Source organism: Phoenix dactylifera, chromosome 2, assembly GCF_009389715.1.
Source record: "Phoenix dactylifera cultivar Barhee BC4 chromosome 2, palm_55x_up_171113_PBpolish2nd_filt_p, whole genome shotgun sequence".
Lineage (NCBI taxonomy): Eukaryota > Viridiplantae > Streptophyta > Magnoliopsida > Arecales > Arecaceae > Phoenix > Phoenix dactylifera.
This window is the reverse complement of record NC_052393.1, coordinates 164,991-187,073: the sequence shown is the minus strand read 5'-3', so window position 1 is coordinate 187,073 and position 22,083 is coordinate 164,991. Positions and strand designations below refer to the sequence as shown.

The 22,083-nt window shown below is 38.9% G+C and overlaps 2 protein-coding genes across 2 annotated transcripts; both read left to right on the top strand.

Moving 5' to 3' along the window:
* The first annotated feature begins 1,785 nt into the window (after nt 1-1,785).
* LOC103708397 (F-box/kelch-repeat protein At5g60570-like) lies at nt 1,786-3,753 on the top strand. The gene has a single exon (XM_008793298.4). The coding sequence runs from the start codon at nt 2,255-2,257 to the stop codon at nt 3,506-3,508; it is 1,254 nt and encodes a 417-aa protein (XP_008791520.1). The 5' UTR covers nt 1,786-2,254; the 3' UTR covers nt 3,509-3,753.
* Nucleotides 3,754-11,262: 7,509 nt separating this feature from the next.
* On the top strand, nt 11,263-22,077 carry LOC103708396 (rhomboid-like protein 19). Its single transcript, XM_008793297.4, has 8 exons — nt 11,263-11,552; nt 12,378-12,502; nt 15,751-15,811; nt 19,820-19,986; nt 20,628-20,742; nt 20,847-21,049; nt 21,136-21,273; nt 21,682-22,077. Exons 1-8 carry the CDS (start codon nt 11,505-11,507, stop codon nt 21,785-21,787), a joined length of 963 nt encoding a protein of 320 aa, XP_008791519.1. The 5' UTR covers nt 11,263-11,504; the 3' UTR covers nt 21,788-22,077.
* Nucleotides 22,078-22,083: the final 6 nt, after the last annotated feature.

Below are 22,083 nucleotides of genomic sequence, written 5' to 3'. Positions count from 1 at the left end.
CTTCAAAGAGAGAGATGTGTTCACAAAAGTCTGGCATGCTTCAATGTCACTGCAGCCTATATTTAACCTTATCAAGAGAATAGATTTATAAACGATCATTGCTTGGTACAATAGTAAAAAGCTTGGATCGACCAACATAATGAGTGGAACAACCACTTAATACAAATTTTTTTTTTTTCAAAAATCAGTCCTTTTCTCTATCGAGAGAATATACTCAACTACTAACGAGTGTCTGCCATTTAGAGAACTACACATAGAAACCATGTTATATCAAGCAAAGGTTTCAAATGCCCAATTTGTTACTTCTAAACACAGGAAAAAGACATGGGAGTTGGGAACCAAAATTAGCCCATGCTCCACCACAAGATTTGGGAGGCAGCCTTATTAAACAATACTAAGATTGTCTCCTCATCCCTTTTGCTCCAAAGCACGCGAGCCCTCCTATTGTGCGTATCCAGAGTCCTGAAAATGACCGTCCTCTTCTCCCTCCCCCACAAAGGGCAATGTGTAAGATGGAAAAGGAAAGGCCTTTGGATATGAGTTCCTTCAGCCAAAGAAAGGCACCGTGTCTACTTCTGGACACCTCGCTTAGCTTTCATGCAACCCCCTCCGAAACTGCCACCATTACTAGTTCCAGTGACCGAATGATTCGGAGTAAATGAGAAGAATTCACTCCTTCGGATGGGTGGGGGTGTCTCTTTCACCTCGCCTGCATCATGGGACCCATTTAATAAACCTGCACCAAACGCCGTAAGGACCCATGATTGCTTCAAATCCCGCCAGCAATTCTTACTTGTGCGGCAAATTTACTGCTTTGCAAGGGTTTCTCACTTGAACGAGAAAGTCATCTGCTTTCTGTAAGTCGAGAAACCCCACCATATGGATGTCTTCAGGTGGGGACTTCGACTCTCTTATTGCACTTCCACCGCACCTAAGGCTTTTGAAAAGGGAGCGATGGCATAGCGATCACTAAAACCATCTTCAAATGCACTACATAACAGAAGATTTAAGGATCAACGGAAGTTGAAGATAATTCACCGCAGATGGTGACATCTCCATTCCCAACCTGAAAACCTTACCAATCGGCAATCCCAAACATGATTGGGATCAGATGGCTCAATCAAGCTAATGATTTGGCATCCTGGAAAATGAGTTCATCAATCAAGTGACTTATCTAATCCAGTCAGAGAAATCTTTCACTGCGACTTGCAAGTTAAGGTGTGCTGTTGAATGGCGTTGGTAGGACAAAGCTGGCCAATCACATCTGCTGACCTATTCGGAAAAGGGCATACAGCAGACTACAAGTTTCCCGTAGCATGGCGGACCGCAAGTTTATGACCCTTTCTTAATCCGTCATTGTTTTTCTAGTAATTTTTTTTGTCGAGCAAGGTGTTCCGAGCCACAAAGCCACTGCATTCCTCCATAATTACCGTCGGCACATGTATCATCTGCCTATTGGTGTAACACAATCTTGGTTACCGCGTGCTTAAAGAAAAAGAAGGCAGGCGTGGCAAACTATGAATTAGCTCTAAAACTCTCTCTCTCTCTCTCTCTTTCTTTCTTTAAAAAAAAAATGGGAAAAAGAAGGATTAGAAAAACTCATCTCGGAGAACCCACCGTGCAGTAAAACAGAACAAAAGCAAAAGTATGGAAACCTCCCCACCGGTTTATATTCCTCCTCTGTTTTCCATTCACAAAGAATCACATGCGTTCTTATAATCCTTTTCTTGGTGCTTTCCTTTTCCCGTCGGGCTGTGCCAGGTCAGGGGAGGAGATATATGTATGTATATATATATATATATAAGGCATTGGATCCCCATTTGTTTAGGGTAGTGGGTGCCGCTGCCGGTGTATTATACAAATATCAAGCAGGCACGCACCGAAGAGAGCAGAGTGAGAGAGCGTTCATCTCCACGAGAAACCAGGGTCCTTTCCATCATATTATAATCATCAACGCTCCAATACTACCTGTTTGTTTCTTTCTTTTGCAGTGGAGAGGTAAACACTAGATAAACATCTCCCAATGGAATGCTTCCTTCCCCTTGTCCTCTCTCCACCTGTGTAGGTTAGGATAGATGGCGATGTACAACCATCAAAATACTAAACCATAGATAGATAGGCTAAATCCTCTGGAGAGAAAGGAAGAGGGGCCAAATAATAATAATAATAATAATAATAATTGCAGATGAAGTGGATGGTGGCTCGCCACCTGACCACTGGAACATGCGTCGAATGAAGGGATAGAGAAAAGGAGATGTCGCTGCTGGTCGACGCGATCCGAATCCTTTCGACGATGGGTCCGCATCACAGCGGCGACAGCAGCAGCCACCACCACGATCACAGCAGGCGGCGGCGCACGTCGGACGGAGACGATGAGAATGATGATGGCGCTGGTAACGGCGGCAGCAACGGGGTTTCTGACGGGAGGCGAGGCAACAGATGGTCGTCGTCGTCGTCGTCTCCGTTGATTCCGGGCCTCCCGGACGACATCGCGCTCAACTGCCTGGCCCTGGCTGGGCGATCGGATCACGGGTCCCTGGCATGCCTCAACGCGCGATTCCGCTCGCTGATCAAGAGCGGCTATCTCTACGAGCTGCGGCGGCGGATGGATGTGGCGGAGAACTGGGTGTACCTGGTGTGCGACCCCCGGGAGTGGGAGGCCTTCGACCCGGGCGCCAACCGCTGGATGCGCCTCCCTCGGATCCCCTGCGACGACTGCTTCAACCACGCCGACAAGGAGTCCCTCGCCGTGGGTCCCCACCTCCTCGTCTTCGGCCGCGAGCTCCGGGACTTCGCCGTCTGGACCTACCGCAGCGTCGGCCTCGGCCGGGGCCGGGGCTGGTCCCGGTGCTGCCCCATGAACCGCCCCCGCTGCCTCTTCGCCTCCGCGAGCTCCGGGTCCATCGCCATCGTCGCCGGGGGCAGCGACAAGACCGGGGCCGTCCTGGGTTCTGCGGAGCTCTACGACGTTGAGACGGGCTGCTGGGAGCTCCTCCCGGCCATGCACGCCCCGCGCAAGCTCTGCTCGGGCTTCTTCATGGGCGGCAAGTTCTACGTGGTCGGCGGGATGTCGGGGAACAGGGAGCCGCTGACGTGCGGGGAGGAGTACGATCTGCAGTCCCGGAGGTGGAGGCGGATCGAGGGCATGTACCCAACGGCCAGCGACGCGGCCGGGGCGCCGCCGCTCGTGGCGGTGGTCGACGACCAGCTCTATGCGGTGGAATACCGCACCAACAGGCTCAAGAGGTACGACGAGGAGCGCAGAAGCTGGGCGGCCGTCGGGAGGCTGCCGGTCCGGGCCGACACCTCCAACGGATGGGGGCTGGCCTTCAAGGCGTGCGGCCGGGAGCTGCTGGTGGTGGGCGGGCAGAGGGGACCCGAAGGGGAGAGCATTGTGCTCAGCTCGTGGCGCCCCGGCGGAGGAGGAGCTGCTCCGGAGTGGAAGGTACTCGGCGTCAAGGAGCACGCCGGCGTCTTCGTCTATAATTGCGCCATCATGGGCTGCTGATGCTGACGGACCGATGAGCATCATTGCAGCTTCTACTGCTAACGGAGCCGCCTCTTCCCTTCTCATCCATTCTGCAGATATATATCTATATCTATATATAAATATCCACATCCAATTCCCCATAGTGCTGAATTTTGTAATTTTTGAATACCATTTTTCTTCCCCTGCATATGTAATGGAAAACAGTCTTGTGATTACTTAGCATCAAGTATCAGAAAAATAACAAACCAAGGAATCTGCAGAAATTTGTAATTGCAGCTCTGTTTATCGGTCACCATCGTCATCATCCATACTAAAAGAAAAAAAAAGCAGCAGCAGCTCGTGTCTGTCACTGTGGACAGATTAAAAGGGATCGCTAAAATGCAGCACTGGAAGAACCAAACACAGAAAATGAAGTTGATGAGGGGTGCCCGGCCCGTCTTCCACCTGTGATAAAAGAAGCTATATTACTGAGAGAAATAAGCACCATCTCTCCTGCCGACCACAACTGCATAGCATAGATAGTCTGCTATTCTAATTTTTTTGAACCCGAAATCATTCCCATGATACTTGTAAGCATTTAGACTGAGGCTTTACAGAATGGACTGGAAGTCCCAAAATATAATTTGCTCGACCAACTCTTTAGGAAACCATGATTATGATTTTTTTTCTAGTCTCTAAACCAGACCATCTGGCATGATAAATAACAAAAACACGGACATCGTACATGCGGTCATTTGGTTTCAAACGTCTTAAATAGCCAAATTATCTTTTTCCAGTTGCATTGGTTAACGTATTTCTTATCCGTTATTTATATAAAGGTGGTGCGTTAATTCTATATGTTGTTATACCAAGAGATAATAGCCCTTAACATTCTCGGCGTCCGATGGAGTTAATAACTCAATTATCTTGAATCCTAACGATAAATTACACCCAAATATTCTGTTTCATGCTTGCAATAAGCTCTGCCGCTCTGTTTGTTGTCACAATGAATAGTATTGAAAATTTATGGTAGGATGCTTGATGTGAAGGCCATACAAATTAATGACCGAGCTGTAGTTTTATGCTGCCGTGACTTATCATGCTTAGAAAGTCCACAATAAGCACGCATGCATCACTGAATCCGATTCGACTCCCACTCAGATCTCTTCTTTGGTCATTTCATGCTATTGGCTCATTTGCATAACTGCATGCGACTGTATCAATTTCGCTTATATGGAGTGCGGAAGGAAACAAAACTTGCTTTTGGCAACTGTAAGGCCTAGGTGGATACAACCGATGAGCTGTCTGTCAGAACTAGCGAAAACAAGAACAGCGACCATGATATACTTGAATTCCAGGTACCATGGTTCCGGTGAGAAATTAGATCTAATAACCTTGCTCCTTCGTTTTCTTGCTCAATTTGATGATCCGTTAATCATGAAAAAGATGAGGCAATTTATGGTGCACAGGACTCAGATGCACGTATAACTCGAAGCAGAAAGACCGAAAAGCCAGATAGGTACCATGCATGTTATCAGGTCAAGGACTCGACCATGTAGAAACATAGTTATATGAATGAGGAAGCAGCTTTCGAGACGTGGATAGAAACTATGCCCTATACCAGATGCACCACATCAGCAGCGCACCATACCAATCAAATTTTTTATTTCTATAGGCTTCATTCACCAGGCTGCTGCTCGCCAGGCATAATTTCTACCGCCTCATGCTGTTGAACTCCTTGAACACCCCACCCCAGGTAGTTCTAAAATAGGGACGGCATAAGCCGGTCAGGGGATGGATGGACCCGACCGCTATCAGTCGCCTCAATGATCATTAATGGCAAAAGCCGCTTCGGCTGTTGGTGAGGAGTAATTGTTTCCCATCGTTGAAAGGAAAGGATTTCATTTATCTTTTGGAAGTACCAAGACCTAGCTTTTTTTTTTTTTTTTTGCTGAAAAAAATTATTGTACGAGTGTTGATTGTCTGACCCTCATGGGAGATCTGTACAGATCCAAGAGGGCGAAAGTAATTGTAATTTGTACGGATGATGTTTTTACCTTGGCAAAATTAATTTCACATGGGGATGTTTGCATTAATATTGGAATTAGATGCGCACATTTGCACAATATGTATGTCCATGCACAGTCATTCATCTGCATCTTTTCTAGATGCCCATCAGTTTTAAAGCACTTGTGATGTACGTCACTATCAGGTATTCATCGATGATTTTTTGGTGCATCGCCAACTTGAAAAGCATTTTATGATGGCAGATTATGTTTCTGCTACAGGAGATGATCAGCTGTTTGGATCTCACGGCACTAATGGCGATATTTCTGCCATTCAAGACGTTGTTTCTAGTTATTCTCTTCTACCATACAATTATGAGTGGACATTTAATAGATTTATTCATTCACTTTCCAGGACAAGTGAGGTTGATGATGTGATTCCAGAATTATGTGCTCGAAGACCAATCTGATTTTACTGGCTTCTAGGTGCATGGGCATTTAGAGGCCAAGAGATATCAAATCAGATGATGAAGTGATGAGCCATTACATCTTAGTGTTCGAACTGTCTGCCAAGCTTTATGCAGATTACATGTCTATGTTAGATATGATCAAAAATTTTGTTGGAGGTGTGTGTCAATCATGTTGTTGTGCTGAGAAGTCTTTTGATTTTTGTTTCTGTCCAGTTACCTGCAATAAGCTTAAATGTCTGATTGACAAGTTGTTTGATCTCCTCCACTAGCTCCCACTCTGAGGGCATGCTCTCTGGAGCTAAAGCAGGCATTGTAAGCAATTCTGTTGCTTACATCAGCGGCAACCATCATGTTGTAGATGAAATGTGCAGGGATCAGACTTGTTTAATTCTAAATTATATGACGCTGGGCATTCTTCATGGGGAAATTGAGAAACACGCACACACAACATAATGGAGGGGACACAATTCAGCAAGAGATATACTGTCTTGCTCCTGTACTAAAATTAATGAGTTCTGCACTCTGACTAGTTGTATGGGGTTTGCAAGGAGTATTATTTTATACCAAGCATCATCAGTTGTCTTGGGAAAATGGTGCAGATCAGCTTGTTCAAAAGAAATTGCTTGATGTCATGGAAACACATCCTGTAGAGCATAAGGAGCCGACGCTGATGTTGTCGCAGTTTGCAAGCTTGTAATTTTGTGGTTTCGACAGAAGGCTTGGATTTTTATTGAATGGCTGTATTTTTATGATTATGACAATAATGAATCTTCTCCTTTTGAAGAGGATAGTTTAGACTTTAGACACATTCAGGCCACTGCTGGGCAACATGAAGGATGCTGCATTACCTCACAGCCCTATGGAGAAATCTACCAAGGTATTATGCTCCTTTACTGATGAATATATATATATATATATATATATATATATATATATATTTATTTATTTATTTGGCTGTATATTTCACTGTTTTGTGATTCTGGTCTTGATTACAAACCAAGAAACTGCTTTGCACAGCTTGGTTTATAGAAGGTCAAGTGCAATAATTGCATTGAGCTTACAAAATATTCAGGAACTCTATCAGAGGGATCATGCCAGATGTCTCACATATGAAAGTCAAAGGTATTTCATGCAATCTTTTCTATTTTTTTCCTATAACAGGTTTGCACACCTGCTTTTGATATACTATATCTAAATTGATTTTGAGCTGTCTTCATGTATGAATTTATGTATTTGTATATGCGAAGACGCTCGCACGCACATATACACACACTTATTTGATATCACTTATTGGTTCAAGCTTTTAGATTTCCATTCATCAAAATATTTGTAGACATGGCTAGATATAAGCTTTTATTTGGATGTTTATCGAAATATAAAGGGAAGCAAGAAATAGATATTCAATACAAGTCAAGACAGCAAAAGACCAAACTATATTATTGTGGGAAGTATAGGAGGCAGTTAAATCTGAAATTTTGGTATTAAGTCTTTTTGTTGGGTGGCTTTCTTAATATATAGTCAAGGTATTGTAAGGAAACCGTATGCAACAGAGGAAACAATGCTAAGCCTGGATGCTTCCATAGAATAATCAACCAAGAACAGTAGAATTCAGAAAACCTAGTTTTGAACAAATATATCAATGTCTTAACATGTGAAAAAGCATCAACTTCCTATGCACTTTCTGTATTCTCATAGAAAACCATCTAATGTTGCCCTACTGGATTGATCCATGCACTGATTCATGTCTCTTTATCACCATTTTATACCACTGAAGTCAAAAATATGATGCCAGCCACAAGCCATTCCCTCATTCTTTGACATGCACAGAACATGTATGACGGTATACCTTGATCTTAACCAACAAAAAGTATACCATGCGCCATTAATATTGGACTACATTTATGACTGTTCCTCAATCTGGCATCAACTATGTAAGCTGATATCTAGATTATTCTCTCCACAAAGTGTGATTAGACACAGGTAATCAAAAGAAAAAAAAAGTGTGCATCCATCAGTGTCCACCATTTAGAATTAATAAAATTGGAAAAGAAATAAGAGCTGTGGGTAAGAAAGACACTGCACCTCATTGTGGAGTCAAGGGAGCAATGAAGTTGCATGGGCATTCCCTCTGTACAGATGCAGGTTTAACAGAATTTTCTCCTTAAGCTCCATCATTTTGACATTTTTTCTAAACACAAAGTAAATGTATGACATTGATGTGAAAAACTGTCATATGTGTTTAATCTCCATGTTTTGTTCTGATGCGATTTGACAAGCTTGAGAAGTAGTGCTTAGTCCTTCTTGTCGTCTTTGACACACTCAATGTCTTAGATTCATTTTCGGTGACCTTTCCAGCACATTACCATAACAATCTAAATAGATGACCAATTCAACATGTCAAAAACATTGAGGTATAGAACTATTTCATTTTGACATGAAGTTGTGCTTTCTTTTCCTATTCTTTAACCATTTGAATAAGCAATTGTAGTATAAAACTGTTCAACTTGGATGAAGGAGAGAGAGAGATTCAGGCAGTGTCAACATGAAAGGAGGCACATGAAGAAAGAAAAGGTATCATGAAAGAAGTGGAAGCGGGTGTTTTGTGGATGGAGGACCCGCTCGACCGGTTTCTTTGAATTTTGGCAGCATTTCCCGATTGGCTTAAGGTGACAATTTTAGTGGACATGTAAATAGAGCTTTACGGCAGGCAGTAACATACGAGAGCCGCTTTTCTTCTTTAATTTTTTCCCCCTCTCCCCGTTTCTTCTTTACTTTTGTTATCTGTTCTGTGATAATAGATTACAGTGATGTTTACATGATGGTTCAACCTCATGTTGGTGATTGCTATTCATCTGCTATCTTACTTTCTTTTTCCTTTATTTTACTGGGGATTGATGCATTTTTACTACTTGGCCACCATGATAATGGCGACGACAAATATTTTGAGGGGCTCCTGCCAGTTAGGAAGAAGCATCAAGAACTGTCAAGAAACAGGCACTGTAGCCAGTGCGAAGGAGAGAGAGGAACTCGGGTAGTAAATGCTCTCCAAATTATGGGGCGAAGGCGTGCCCAGGCCAGCCTTTGAGAGCCAGTCCAGCCGAGAAGGCCGTCGGTTTCCCGACGAACAAGGGATATCTCGACGAATCGTGGCAGCCAATGCTTAATATTTCCCCCCAAAAGTTAAAGAGTTTTTTGTGTTTTTTTTTTAATAAAGTTTTCGATACTTTACCTTCCCCACATCTATTGTTACCATGGAAAAAAGACTTTGACCGCCTGCACGTGGGCCTCCGAATCTGCCCTTTAAAAAGAATGATATAGTAAACCAAATATAATTTTATCTAATAGAAATATAATAATAATTTAAAAAAATAATAAAAAATACTTCTTATTATAATAGAAATATAATAATTCAATTGCAATAAAAAATAAAGACGAGCTTTTTAAGTTTCCAAAAGAAATAAGAAGTATTTTTTTTTATTTCTTTCTTGCTACTTTGGAATGCTGTGTGCTTGTTTCTTTATTATGAATGAATTATTTTATTCCTAAATTTATTTTAAAGTTTCATGAATTCTTATATTGGACTTTTTTTTTTCTTTTCGAATGTCAAAAAGAGTTCCACTAAAAATTTGATGTACTCATAGAGAAAATATAACAAATGAATGATTTTTTCCTTTTTTTAAGCATGTGAAGTTCTTAAAAGAAATAAGAAGTTCAATTTTTTGAGTGAATTTCTTTTTTGTACATGTACAATATTTCTTTTCATGCAAAATATTTTTGTTGTATTCCTTTTCAAATCATCTCATTAAAAATCTAATTTATTTTAAAATTTTTGTGCACGTGGATTTTTTTTCCTTTTTGAATGTTTATTTTTTAATATTTTTTTAAAGAGTCTCACTAACAATCTAATTTGTTTCGTATTATGAATGGATTTTTTTTTGTAGTACACGTGGAGTTTTCAAAAGTCCATTAAAAATATAATTTATGATAAATTTTTATACTTGTAGAGAAAAATATTACATACAAATTATTTTTATCTTTTTTATATCTATGGAGTTTCCAAAATAAATAAGAAAAAGAATTTTACCTTTTTTGTGTTTGTGGAGTTTCCAAAAGAAATAAGAAGTAGAATTTTTTTTTTTTTGAAGAGTTCTACTAAAAATCTAAATTATTTTAAATTTTTTCTGCTCATGAGAACATATGACGAACAAATTACTTTTTTTCTTTTTTTGCACATATAGATTTTACAAAACAAATAAGAATTCTTTTTTTTACAAAAGAAATAAGAATTTTTTCTTTTTCGGAGAGCCCCACTAAAAATCTAATTTAGAAGATATTATAATTGAATTATTTTTTCTTTTTTGTACTTGGATTTTTTTAGTAGGTACTTTTTTAATGATTTTTTTCTTTTTCAAAGAATCCCACTAAAAATCTAATTTATTTTGAGTTTTTTATGCTCATAGAGAAAACATTAGGAACAAATATTTCTTTTTTTCATTTTCTTGATGTGTGTAGGGTTCCAAAAAGAAATAAAAAATAGATTTTTTTGCTCAATTTTTTTTTGTGTGTGGAGATTTTTTTTTTCAAAGCATTTTTTCTTTCCTTTTTGAAGAGTCCCACTGAAAATTTTATTAAAAAATTAAGAACAAATTATTTTTCCTTTTTGCTTGATTTTTTTGTTTCTACATTTCTTTTTGAATGATTTTTTTTTGTTTGAAGAGTTCCACTTGAAATGAATGTTTTTTTAAACATTTGTTCACAAATTTTTTTCTACATGACTTTTAAAAATAACTAAAAAGAGTAGATTTTTTTATTTTTTCTGAATTTTAGACAATGGTTGGGTATTCTCATTCCATAATTAAGAAGGGTCATGTCAAATTTTTCTTTTTAATACAATATCTAAAACTAATTAAAAAGAGTCGATTTTTTTTTCCTTTTGAATTTTTGAGAGTTGTTGAGTTTTGTCATTTCTTTCTATTTAATAGGTACAAACATATTTGATTTTGAAGGGCTTCACAATTTAAATGGAGAAACCTCTCTCTATATGCATGTCATGCTAGTACAATATTAATCAATGATCTTTTCCACATAACCCCTCTAATTTTAGCTAATTGTATTAAAAAATACTCAGTTTTTTTTTTTCCTTTTCTTGGGTTAGACAGCTTTTAAATATTTACAAATATGTTTCCCGTGCGACACCACTCCTCGTATCTAAATTTTCCAAGATAACATGTGGTTTCTGGGCAAAAGAAAAAAAATATAATGTGGTTTGAATATGCTAAAAAACTATGTTCAATTAAGCACTGAATATTGAGTTATCACTGAATCTGCTGTCAAGGCCCTTTCACCGTCCACTGTCGACACCGCCCGTAGCCGCGTCCCTCACCCCACGCCACGCCACGTGGTAAGAGAGCAAAAAAACAGCAGCGGCAGCAGCCAGGCCGGAGACGCACCGCCCGGCGCCCACGGACATCGAGAATAGCACCACGGTGGGCTTATCACAGAGGAGAGGAGAGAAGAAGAGAGATCTGAACGGCTGGGCTCGCCGGAAGAAGGAAAAAGATGATGTTGCCGAGCAGCGCTTCTTCTTCCTCCTCCTCCCCAGCCGGAGTGAGTAAGCGATCTCTTTCTTCTTCAACACCCCCCCCCCCTCCTCCTCTTTCTTCGGATACTGACAAGATTAGGGTTTACGGAGATCTTTAATTCCGGATCTGGATCTGATCTGGATCGGTTTCTTGCCTTTCAGATTGGTATTTTTTTTCCCAGAAACAAAAATTATAATCTTGTTGTTGAATTCTCCGTCTTCTTTCTTATGTCTTTCACCCAATCTTGATATCTTTCCAATGCGTGCGCGCTTGTCTGTCGATCTCCTGTTATTTCGCATTGCATCTGAAGATCCATCTTTTGTTTAATCTGATGGTGATCGCTGGTGGGATTGCGTGTGAGCTTGTGGGTTACGATCGATTAGCACCGTGTAGAAACTAGAAAGGCAAACCAATGGAGTCATTTGTTGGGGTATGTAAGAATTCTTGGGAATTGACGGCGTCCTTCACGGTGTTGGCCTTTCAGGTTCTTATTCCTGTGGCTATGATGGTCGGCTGCGGTTAAATGTGCGTAACATTAGAACGGGAAGATGTATTTTGGCTTATGTCTTGAAACAAGAATCTTGATAATTTTGATTCTTGGGCGATGCACTTCTTGCAAGCATATGTTACTTCTTGTTAATTCTTTGCATCCAGTATTGTTAGTTTATGTTGCATTTTGAAGTTAGCTATTGCTACTATAGTATCCTCTTAGCTGTTACACGTTTCTTAGGTTTTCGAATTTGTACAATGGAGTCTTCCTTTATCATTGAAATCTTTTTGTGATTTTTGGATGGGTAATACACTTGTGATCTTGTGATATCAACTCAGGTATGCTGTGGTTTTAATGCAGGGAAACAGCTTTTTCACAGGATTTACCCGGTTGTGCAAAGGCCTCGCTGTGATACTTGTTGGGGGATATGTCTTACTGCAAGTCTTTCCTTCAGCTGTCACGTATGTTGCACTTATTCCTGCAAGGTAACTGTTGCAATTTCACTGTCAGAGGTATTTGCGCATATTATTTTGCATAACTCTTCTCACTTGTTATGAGGGGCTTTGCTTGTTATAATTGTGTTGAACTTTTGCCATATTATGAGTCTGTTGCATTATAATCTTGCAATTTTACTATACCAAGTTTTATATTATTGAAGATTAGGTATGTGCCCAATGATTTCAGAGGACTCTTTCTGAGCAGGGTTATGGGTGATTAGAGCATCATTAATCCGTTGTCACCATGAGACGTAATGATTATGACGAGACAAATGCAACACCATCTTTGTCAAATTTAGTCATTACCCCATTTGAATTCGACCACCAATCATTGATCAGCCAGCCAACGCTGGAACTGCTAAAATCAAACTGGCACTTGCACATGCACCTGCCAAAAATATGTGACCTTCCTATATGCCCCTCTAGAATCTGAAAATTGTAACCCACATAGACACACCTACACCCCTCTGCAGATGGACAACATTCTCTGAATGAGAATTTATATCACATAATACCTACCATTTTGTCCCTTCAAGGATTTTAGCACATATACTCTATAATAAGTGCTTGATTTTTTAATTCACATGTCAAAAGGTGGAAAGGACACAAATTTTAAGTACAAAATTTTGGATAATCACCTTAAAATTCCAAATACAATCGTATATAATTGGGGCAGATTTTGATGTGGATGTGGATTGCAACACATTCAACAGCCTAAAAGCTGACTTTACGTTCCTTAGTTGTAGACCTTAAATTGGAATTACTATGGTTAAAATTTGTTTGGAGTCTAATGATGATTGTTGCTGCTGAGAACCGGCCTATCTTAGGCATCACGATGAGAAGCACGAAGACGCTGAAGAGCTCGGTTGTCGGCTGTTTCAGTTGGGATCGGAGAGGGCGAGCGGCGCATGGTCGGTACCGGGGTTCTTATTCAGTGGCCGACCTTTGACCTGAAACAACACAAACAAAGAAGTTCTTTGGCTAGAGTGTATCCGGCGATGCCTAAGTCGGGATGGTGCTCAAGGAATAGGAGGAAATTCTCCCTCAGTCTGTTAGGGTGTGTTGTGTGTATACTCACCTCTTGGGTTTCTTTTTGTTGATTGAGTGGGTGGAGGAGCTTACCTACCACTGAAGAATTAGGGCACGCGGGCCGACCAGAAATGACTGGCCTAGGTATGGCTTGGACATCAGGTGTATATGTCTCGCACGCAGATGACATCTTGCCTGTCATATCGGTAGAATTTCGGTGATCAATGGGGCCTCCAGTTAGGATGCGGCTAATTGTAGAGAACTCATGATATGCGAGTTCGGCCGCATGGCACTGGGCCTGCCAAGTGGCCGCTTCCCAATCAACCACGTGTTGGCGTCGTGGCGAATTCTGATTGGTTGATCTTTTTGGTGAGCTGTGGCCGATTTAGAGGCGTATCAACGACAAATCTAGGTTGTGTCACAGTATTGTTACACCCCAATTTTAGGTATAAAAGGAGTCCAATTAGGTAAGTAATGATGTCAATTACTAATCTTATTAGTGTAGAATTAGTGACACTGCAATACCCATAGGTTGTTAGGAGTCGATAAGTATCTATAGCTTGTCTTGGAAATTTTATGAGGGATTTGTTTCTATTTTTGTAGAGCATCCTGAAAGGACTTAAACTAAATAACATATGGGTCAAGTTTGGGGATCTTTATAAAGAGGATCAAGCAAAAGACCATGTTTTTCTGGTGAAAGAAATCAAAGGTTTGCAGCCAAGTTTGACCTTCTCCCCCCTCCCCCCTCTCCTTTCAATTATGTTCAACTATTATCTTCCTTTTTGTGCACTATGTGAAAAGTGGTTGATGCGGGCACATATGCAGAGGCAGCTTCTCAAGTGCACTGCACAGTGCATTTTCTTGATTCGTTGGGCCTCATAACCACATATGCCTGGGTGGCCGTATATGCTCCTGCATACATTAAGTACTAGCATTCTGCCACTTTTATTTATGAAATATGTAACTAAATGTTAATTTTGTTCTAGACCCATCTTTTGTCTTTTTCTTATGAAGTATGTATTTCAAAGCTTAAACTTTGTTATATACTTCTAACAGTGCTTTTTTTGAACCTATAGTTTACTCCTTGTTGCAAATTTGAACATGGACTATAGTTCATAGGATTATATTATCATTTTATTAGGTTAACATTCCATGTTATGTTAGAATTTAGATTTTACACTCAAAAGTCTCAAGAAGTCTTCTGAATTTATTTTATTTATTTCTAATTCTTAACCGTTATATTTTTGTGCAATTTTTTGTTTGTAAATATTTTGAAAAAGAAATCACTGTAGCTACCAAAAAGAAAGGTCATGTTGAATTGACAAAAAAAGTGTAACCCATTTTTCAAACCTTCAGCGTGACTATGAGTTAATTGTGCCCTCTTTAATCCTTGATTCTAGGGCTGAGATTCTAAAAGTAATTGATGATTTGTTCTTGGTTAATTCTTGAAGCAACAAGGTGGGCATTGAACTGTATTTATACTTCGATAGGAAAACCTGAATGTAATACATTTTGATCATGTGAATGCTGAATAGAGCCATAAGCACCTCCTTATGTAGGACTTCTGTTTCTTCAATGGTAGAGTGAGCATACATTCCTCTGGACATCTTTGATTGTTACTTGATAATATGAACTTAGTTTCTTCTCAAATGAAAAAAGAAAATAAAAAAAGAGTAACATGAACTCACTAGATGATGATAAAATTCACAAGCTTAGAACGCCAAGATTGTCATCCATGTCGCATATTCTTTTATTAATATTGGTAACTAGAAGGTGGAAACTGAATTCTAGATTGCCAACTTTCTTTCTAATAACTATTTATTATGGAATTAAACCAATCTTTGTTTGCTGTTGCTATTAATCAGTTACATGCCAGGGGAAAAGCAAGTTCAAATCTAGTCTAATGCCATGCATTTAAATCCGAATGCAAACCTCTTTATAGGGTCTTTTTCTAGATTTCTCGGCGAACAGTCTAGTATCTTTCTCTTTCCTACACTTTTCTTTCCTGTACGAAACAGAGTGCTTTGCTAATCTATAATAGCTAATCTTTAAATTCTCATTAACCATAAAAAAAAACTAGTGTTCCTTCAGTCTAATGCTGCTGACTTTCACAGAACTAACGATTAGTAACTGCTGGATATGCAAATGTGCTAAGGTACAAATTTTATTATGAGTTACTTACTTCCAAGGAGTTGTGAATTTTGTAGGACAATTCCATTCGCATGGAACCTCATCACTGCTGGCTACGTTGAGCAATCACTTCCAGGGGTAGATCCTTTTTTCTCCCTTTGTATTTAATGTGCACCCTGTCTTGAGTATCATAATTTCAGAAAATAGTTTACCTCATAAAAATATTACTTATGCCAATCTTTGCCCTCTGGTTTTAGATTTAGTCAATGGTGTTATTATTTGCCAGTGTTTGTTTTATCTTGTGCGCCAATATTTTCACTGTGCTCCTTTTATAATAGGAAAGTGAAAAGCCAGGTTATGAAACTCACTTGAATCTTTAAATGTAGATGGTACTATAGAATCTTCATTAAATGATGGCAATAGTGAAATTGTTTAGTAAGGACTTAATAGGGAGACATTTCTTATTGGTTATCTTTAATATGAACATCAGATAAGTAGTAATCTAATAATGTCAAATTTATATTCTGTTTTTTTTCTAAAAAAGACTAATCCTACGCACACTTATATATAGCCCATTTTGCTTAAATGAGCTATACCAATTTATGCAGAACTTCAAAAATTGATAAGCATTTGTTTTGTGGGATATGTGTAGTGTTTGCAGGCATTAGCATTTTTTCTTGTTTCATTTGTTGTCATTGCTCAATAAAGAGATTACTAGAAACACAGCATTTTCTTGCTGGATTGTGCACATTATGCAAGGATTACTTGCAACCCCCCAATATTTCCAGCTACTACTGAGGAAGGCTTATTATAGTTGGAGAGTAAAAATACTATATAGTTATAAAACATAGTTGTTGATCTTTATTAGATGCATTTTTATTTGATTGTAGGCATCCTAAAGCAAGTGCCGATACATGTGCATCTACAGAATTGCCACGGTTTAAAAAGATGGGTTGGAATTGTCTGGAAGTCTGAAGTGCCCATATGAATCTATATGAAGATAATTTATACCTTTATTTTATAATCATTTCTTATTTATTGTAAATGGATTTGTAAGAGTGCATTTGTTAAAAAAATGTTATACATAGCTAGCAATCTAACATCATCAATTCCATATTCCAGCACTGAAGAAAACAAAGATAAATTTACAACTCAGTTTTTCCATGTTCACAGCCATGGAATTACAATAGTCTACTCAGTAGCACCTTTTTTTCTTTCATTTTTTAAAATTGAAATTCCATGCTCTTTTTAATATACCCACCTAAGCCATCATGAAGGTAATAGCATTAAGGGTGCATTTGGTTTGGGACCGATATCGGAATGGATTGAAGTGGCGATTGGAATGACCATATTTTCCAATGTGTTTGGTCCTGACTAAAATCAGAATCGGGATTGGAATAAGTTTTGAATACTAGGGGAGAGTCGAGATTGGGTTTTGGAGGATTGGGGCATTCCCATTCCCTTTTGGAATCGAAATCGACATGGAACTCTCTGCAACCAAACAGCTAAAATGGGAGTCACTCATTCCCACTCCCATTCTAGAACCCAACTCCTCCTAAGCAAATATGCCCTACATACCACTAATTACCTACTTAGTTACCTTTTGAACGTGTCAAGAGAGATAGTAAGGTTTAAAGGGATAGACAAATGTAGTGCATGAGTGGTTGAACAATTCATGGAAAGCCAAAGTAACTCCATTTGGTGTTGACAACTTCTTTTACTCTCCCTCATTGCGTTCATTTCTCACCTTCATGACTGCAAGCCTAGCATCTTCTCTTTCCCTCTCTCTCTCTCTCTCTCCCTTATCCTCACCCTCTTAAGTAATTATGCCACTAGACCCTCTCACTCTATTCTGCAACGCTTCCAACCCTGTCTAAATTATCTCCTTCTGGCTCTTTAGCTATCCCACTTCCTATTTGACCACCTTCCTATTGGGATTTCACCATTGACTTTGTTCTCTCTCTCTCTCTCTAGCCTCCATGGAGAGGCCGCAATTGATTGAGGAGGATCACTAGATTTGATGTGAACCACTGTGGCGACTAAGAGATCTGCCACAACGAGAAATCGAATCGCATGCCAAACTTCTGGAAGCCATAACTTGGTCATATGACGCCCCATTGAGATGTTTTTTTTTTTTTTTAAAATAACTTTCCGAGATCTACGGTGTAGTGCCATCCTTAAATGGGCTTGTGTCTCGAACGATCAGATCCAAATTCCACCATTTGGACTCAGAAGTGGATCAGTCAAATTGAATTTTTTTTTTGGAAAAGACTTTAACCGGACATATCTTCCAATTCAAGAAGAATTCGGTGGAGTAACAGTAGATAAATTTGATGTAGAAATTGAGATCTACTTCACATTTATTTTTGTTAGTTATGTCTATTTTTGGAAGGCCAGTCTTATTCGAACTAGGAAAGGAATCCGATCTGAATTATGTAAGGGCGGATCTCACCATTATAAATAGAGACTATGTATCTCACTTTTGATTCATTAATCATCAATGGAAGAAAAGGGGACCTCAACCCTACTTTTGTCAATTTTTCACCTTTTTTTCTTAATTTATTTTGAGAGATTCAAGTTGAACAGGTTCAGAAAATTTTTTATTCACCCCAATCGGATCAGCAATGATGGTCTTAATTGCATTCCTTCTCAAGGATTTGCATCTTTGGATGGTTGGAATTGCATCTCTCATGCATATATGGTTCCAAAATGCCAATTTGTGCTTTCAATTTGGGAACGCCAAAGGATTTGCATGTTTCCTGCATTTAAAATTTATTTGCCAAAAAGGATCTTGATTTATTTGAAGTTAGCTATGTATCAATACTATATTATTGTTCTTTGATGAGTAAAACCCTTGACATGAGAAATTTGTGACTTCTTTTTATGTATGAGCACTTGTACATATCAAGGATTAAACTATTGCTTATGTGTGTATACTCGGCAAATGTCTAGTAGGTAAACTATCATACCATCTACTTTTAAAATTTAACCTAAAATACCTGCACTTGACACTTGATACGGATATTGGTATGACACTTGGACATGGCTCTGTAAGAAGAAGTTCTTAGATTTTAAAGGATCCGATGCTTAGCCAAGCATCTGTACCTGACATACGAACCCATGTCCGGGTAATATAGCATGCCATGTTATGCTTTTGCATGGCATGCAGTAGCATAAAATGATATACACATTTGGAAAAAATGATTCTCATCTAGCATGCTAAGATCTGCTACTTTATTCAATTTTTAAAACACAGATCCATATCGATTGCTTTATACTAGTCTAAAATCATGTTTTAATAAGCAATCAAGCTATATCCTGAAGAAAGTGGGGGAAAAAGTAAGACTAGGATGAGCGGTATAAATGCTGACATTCAGAGGATCCGTTTGCTCAAGTTAGTGGTGAACTAGAATGATGTCTGCTGAAAGAAGAATATGTACCATACAATTGTTTTGCTCGATTCACTTGATTTAAAGCCATATGTGTTTGTGTGCATGTGTCTCAAAGTTAGGGAAGCAGATGGATAAGGACTTATACAACTACTTGGATTGCCTGTATGAATCGTTGTTCAAGTATTATACTATGAGTGGTTGTCTCTGATATCACTACAAGCTTTTCTAAATCTTTTCTCACCATTCATCTATCTTAGCCTAGGTCCTCACCTTCTCTTTCCTGAAGCGTTAATAACTCAAGAGCCTCTATTTACCATGCTTTACTCAGTTGTTTCTCAATTACTTTGTCATAACTCTTACTAGTCTTATGCCTGCTCTAATACACTCATTCCTCTATATCTTCCAAGTTTTACTGGACATGCATCTTGTTTATCTCATCTGTTCACTATGATTTTTATGTTTGCTTGAGCCTTTTTCCCAAGATCTTGAACCGTACCACATTATAGGTCTTACTATTTTCCAAATTTTTTTCTTCAAATTGCTGGGGCAAACATTTATTGCAATAGCACTCTTATGAAACACTTCACCATTATTCACCAAAAACACTTCACCATCGTTCCCAGAGTGCTGATTCTGTTACATTTCTTATTTTCCATTGTAGCTTTTAACCACTCTATGGTAATGATTGCTTAGCTCCACTAGTTCTCTATTTTACATGAAATATAATTAGATGATAACAACCATACATTTGCAGGTGGTCATCAGCACAATTGGTCTTCTTTTATTTGGGAAATTGCTGGAACCTCTGTGGGGTTCTAAGGAGTTCTTGAAGTTTATTATTGTGGTGAATTTTTTAACTTCAATCTGCATCTTTGTTACTGCCATTATATTGTACTACATAACAAGGCAGGAAAGCTACCTGTAAGTCTCAGCATACTTCAGAAGCTATCTATTTATTATTGCAGCATATTCTATTCCTCCTCAAGACTGCACATTTTCATGACCTGCTTTTCATTTTTCATTAATTATCTGGTGCATATTAGAATTTGACATTTCTTTTTCGAAGTTCGGACTAACATGGAATGGATAGCTGGAGATCTATATAATAAGAATCACTTGTTCCCCTGGATCGCTATGGCTGCTGCAAGGACATAATTGTTCTATTGATATGAAAACGGCACTTTCTACATAATAGTAAAGTCTGGGTTAGTGGGTGCTTTGTTACACACTGGTAAAAGTCATTTTCTGCAAGAAGACCTACAACATGCAGACATTAACTATCAATGTGCTACATGAATGTTTTAGCTTTTTAATCATCTAAGTTTGATTGTAGTGGTTGCTTTGCATCATATGCTGGCATGGTATTTTTCTGCAAGAACACCTGCAGCAGGGTAATATTAGCAATCAGTGTCCTCATCCTGCTTTGACAATTATTTGATTGAGATTGGTTACAATTAGAGTCTGTTTTATCTATGTTATAATCCCTGTATTTTGTGCATTTACATGATATTTATTAACCTCCATGACCACTGAGTTTTCTTTTTCGCATTCTTTTGTTACAGTTATACACCTCTTTCTGGCTTCCATGGAGTTCTCTCAGGATTTCTAGTAGGCATTAAGCAAATTATACCAGATCAGGAGTTGAGTCTATTTTTTCTGTTGAAGATCAAAGCAAAGGTATGTTTACCTTTGAAGAAAATAAAGATTTTTGGTACCTTGATAATGTTTCCTGGGGATTTGGCTGATTCAGTATTTGTCATTGCTTTTCTTACATTCCCCAGTGGGTGCCAACTATTGTCGCGTTGGTCTCAGTAGCTATAAGTTTTTTCACAACAGAATCTGTATCTTATCTTCCAACTATACTGTTTGGCATTTATATGAGTTGGATTTACCTGCGTTACTTCCAAAAGAAACCTGAAACAGGCCTTAAAGGGGATCCAAGTGATGAGTTTTCTTTCTCCAGTTTTTTTCCTGAATTTTTGCGGTAAGATTCACTTCTCATCATTAGGTCTCATTGAATATCTTCAAGCTGATATTTTCTTATTGTGCTTTTTGTAATTACACTTGCAGGCCAATTTTGGACCCCTTTGCTTCAGTATTTGATTGGGCCCTTTGTGGAAAATCGGAAACTTACTCAGAAATGAGAGGTCATACATTGGGTGGGACCCCATTGCCTGGTTCAGGTCCTATTGAGGCATCTAGGAGAAGGTGTGTGTCTGTCGGCTTTTTTTTTTTTTTTTAACTTCAATTTCATTTCCTTCTTTATGTATCGATTTTTGATACTTTGGAATCACATGATAATCAAAAGGGCATTGCTTCTCTTCATCTAATCTTCATATCTTTTAGCATTTTGCATTGGACTTGCAGCTCGAAAACTGTAACATGCTGATCCTTTGCAACACTAACAAAATGTAAACTGGTGAAAACTGAAGGAGAGCAAAATGGTTCTTATAGTTGCTCATCCTTTTTTTTTTTATTTTCCCGTGTGTGTTCAAAGTTTTCAAGCATTCTGTTGGGCAGTTAATCAAGGTTTATGTTTTAGTTCGTAGATTTGTTCACCTTATGAGAATTGAGACTAATTTTTTTCGCCCCACGTTTTTTGGCTCAATGCTGCAGAGAACGGGGAGCAAGGGCACTGGAAGAAAGATTAGCAGCTGAGAAAGTAGCCGTTACAGGGAGCACAGATGTTATATCGCATGGAAATGCTGCCGAAAATGTTTGAGAGCTCATAAAGGAATCTGATAAATTCACTCACCACTGCTGTATGTCTTTGCAAACAGGTTCTGTTGGAAAGTGCATTATTCCTTTGCTGGCGCAGTTGGCTACAGTCTTCATGTGCAAGGACCCCCATTAGTTTGCAATGGGTCTTTTGTATTGTTCTTAAAATTTTATGGGCAAGATCTGAAGGACGATCTTTAAAAACATGATGCAGGCGGTGGACGGAAAAGCATTTTGATAGCACAGGTAGCTTTTCTTATCCCACGAATGATCAAACCTTTTTTGAGTGTTGAAGGTACG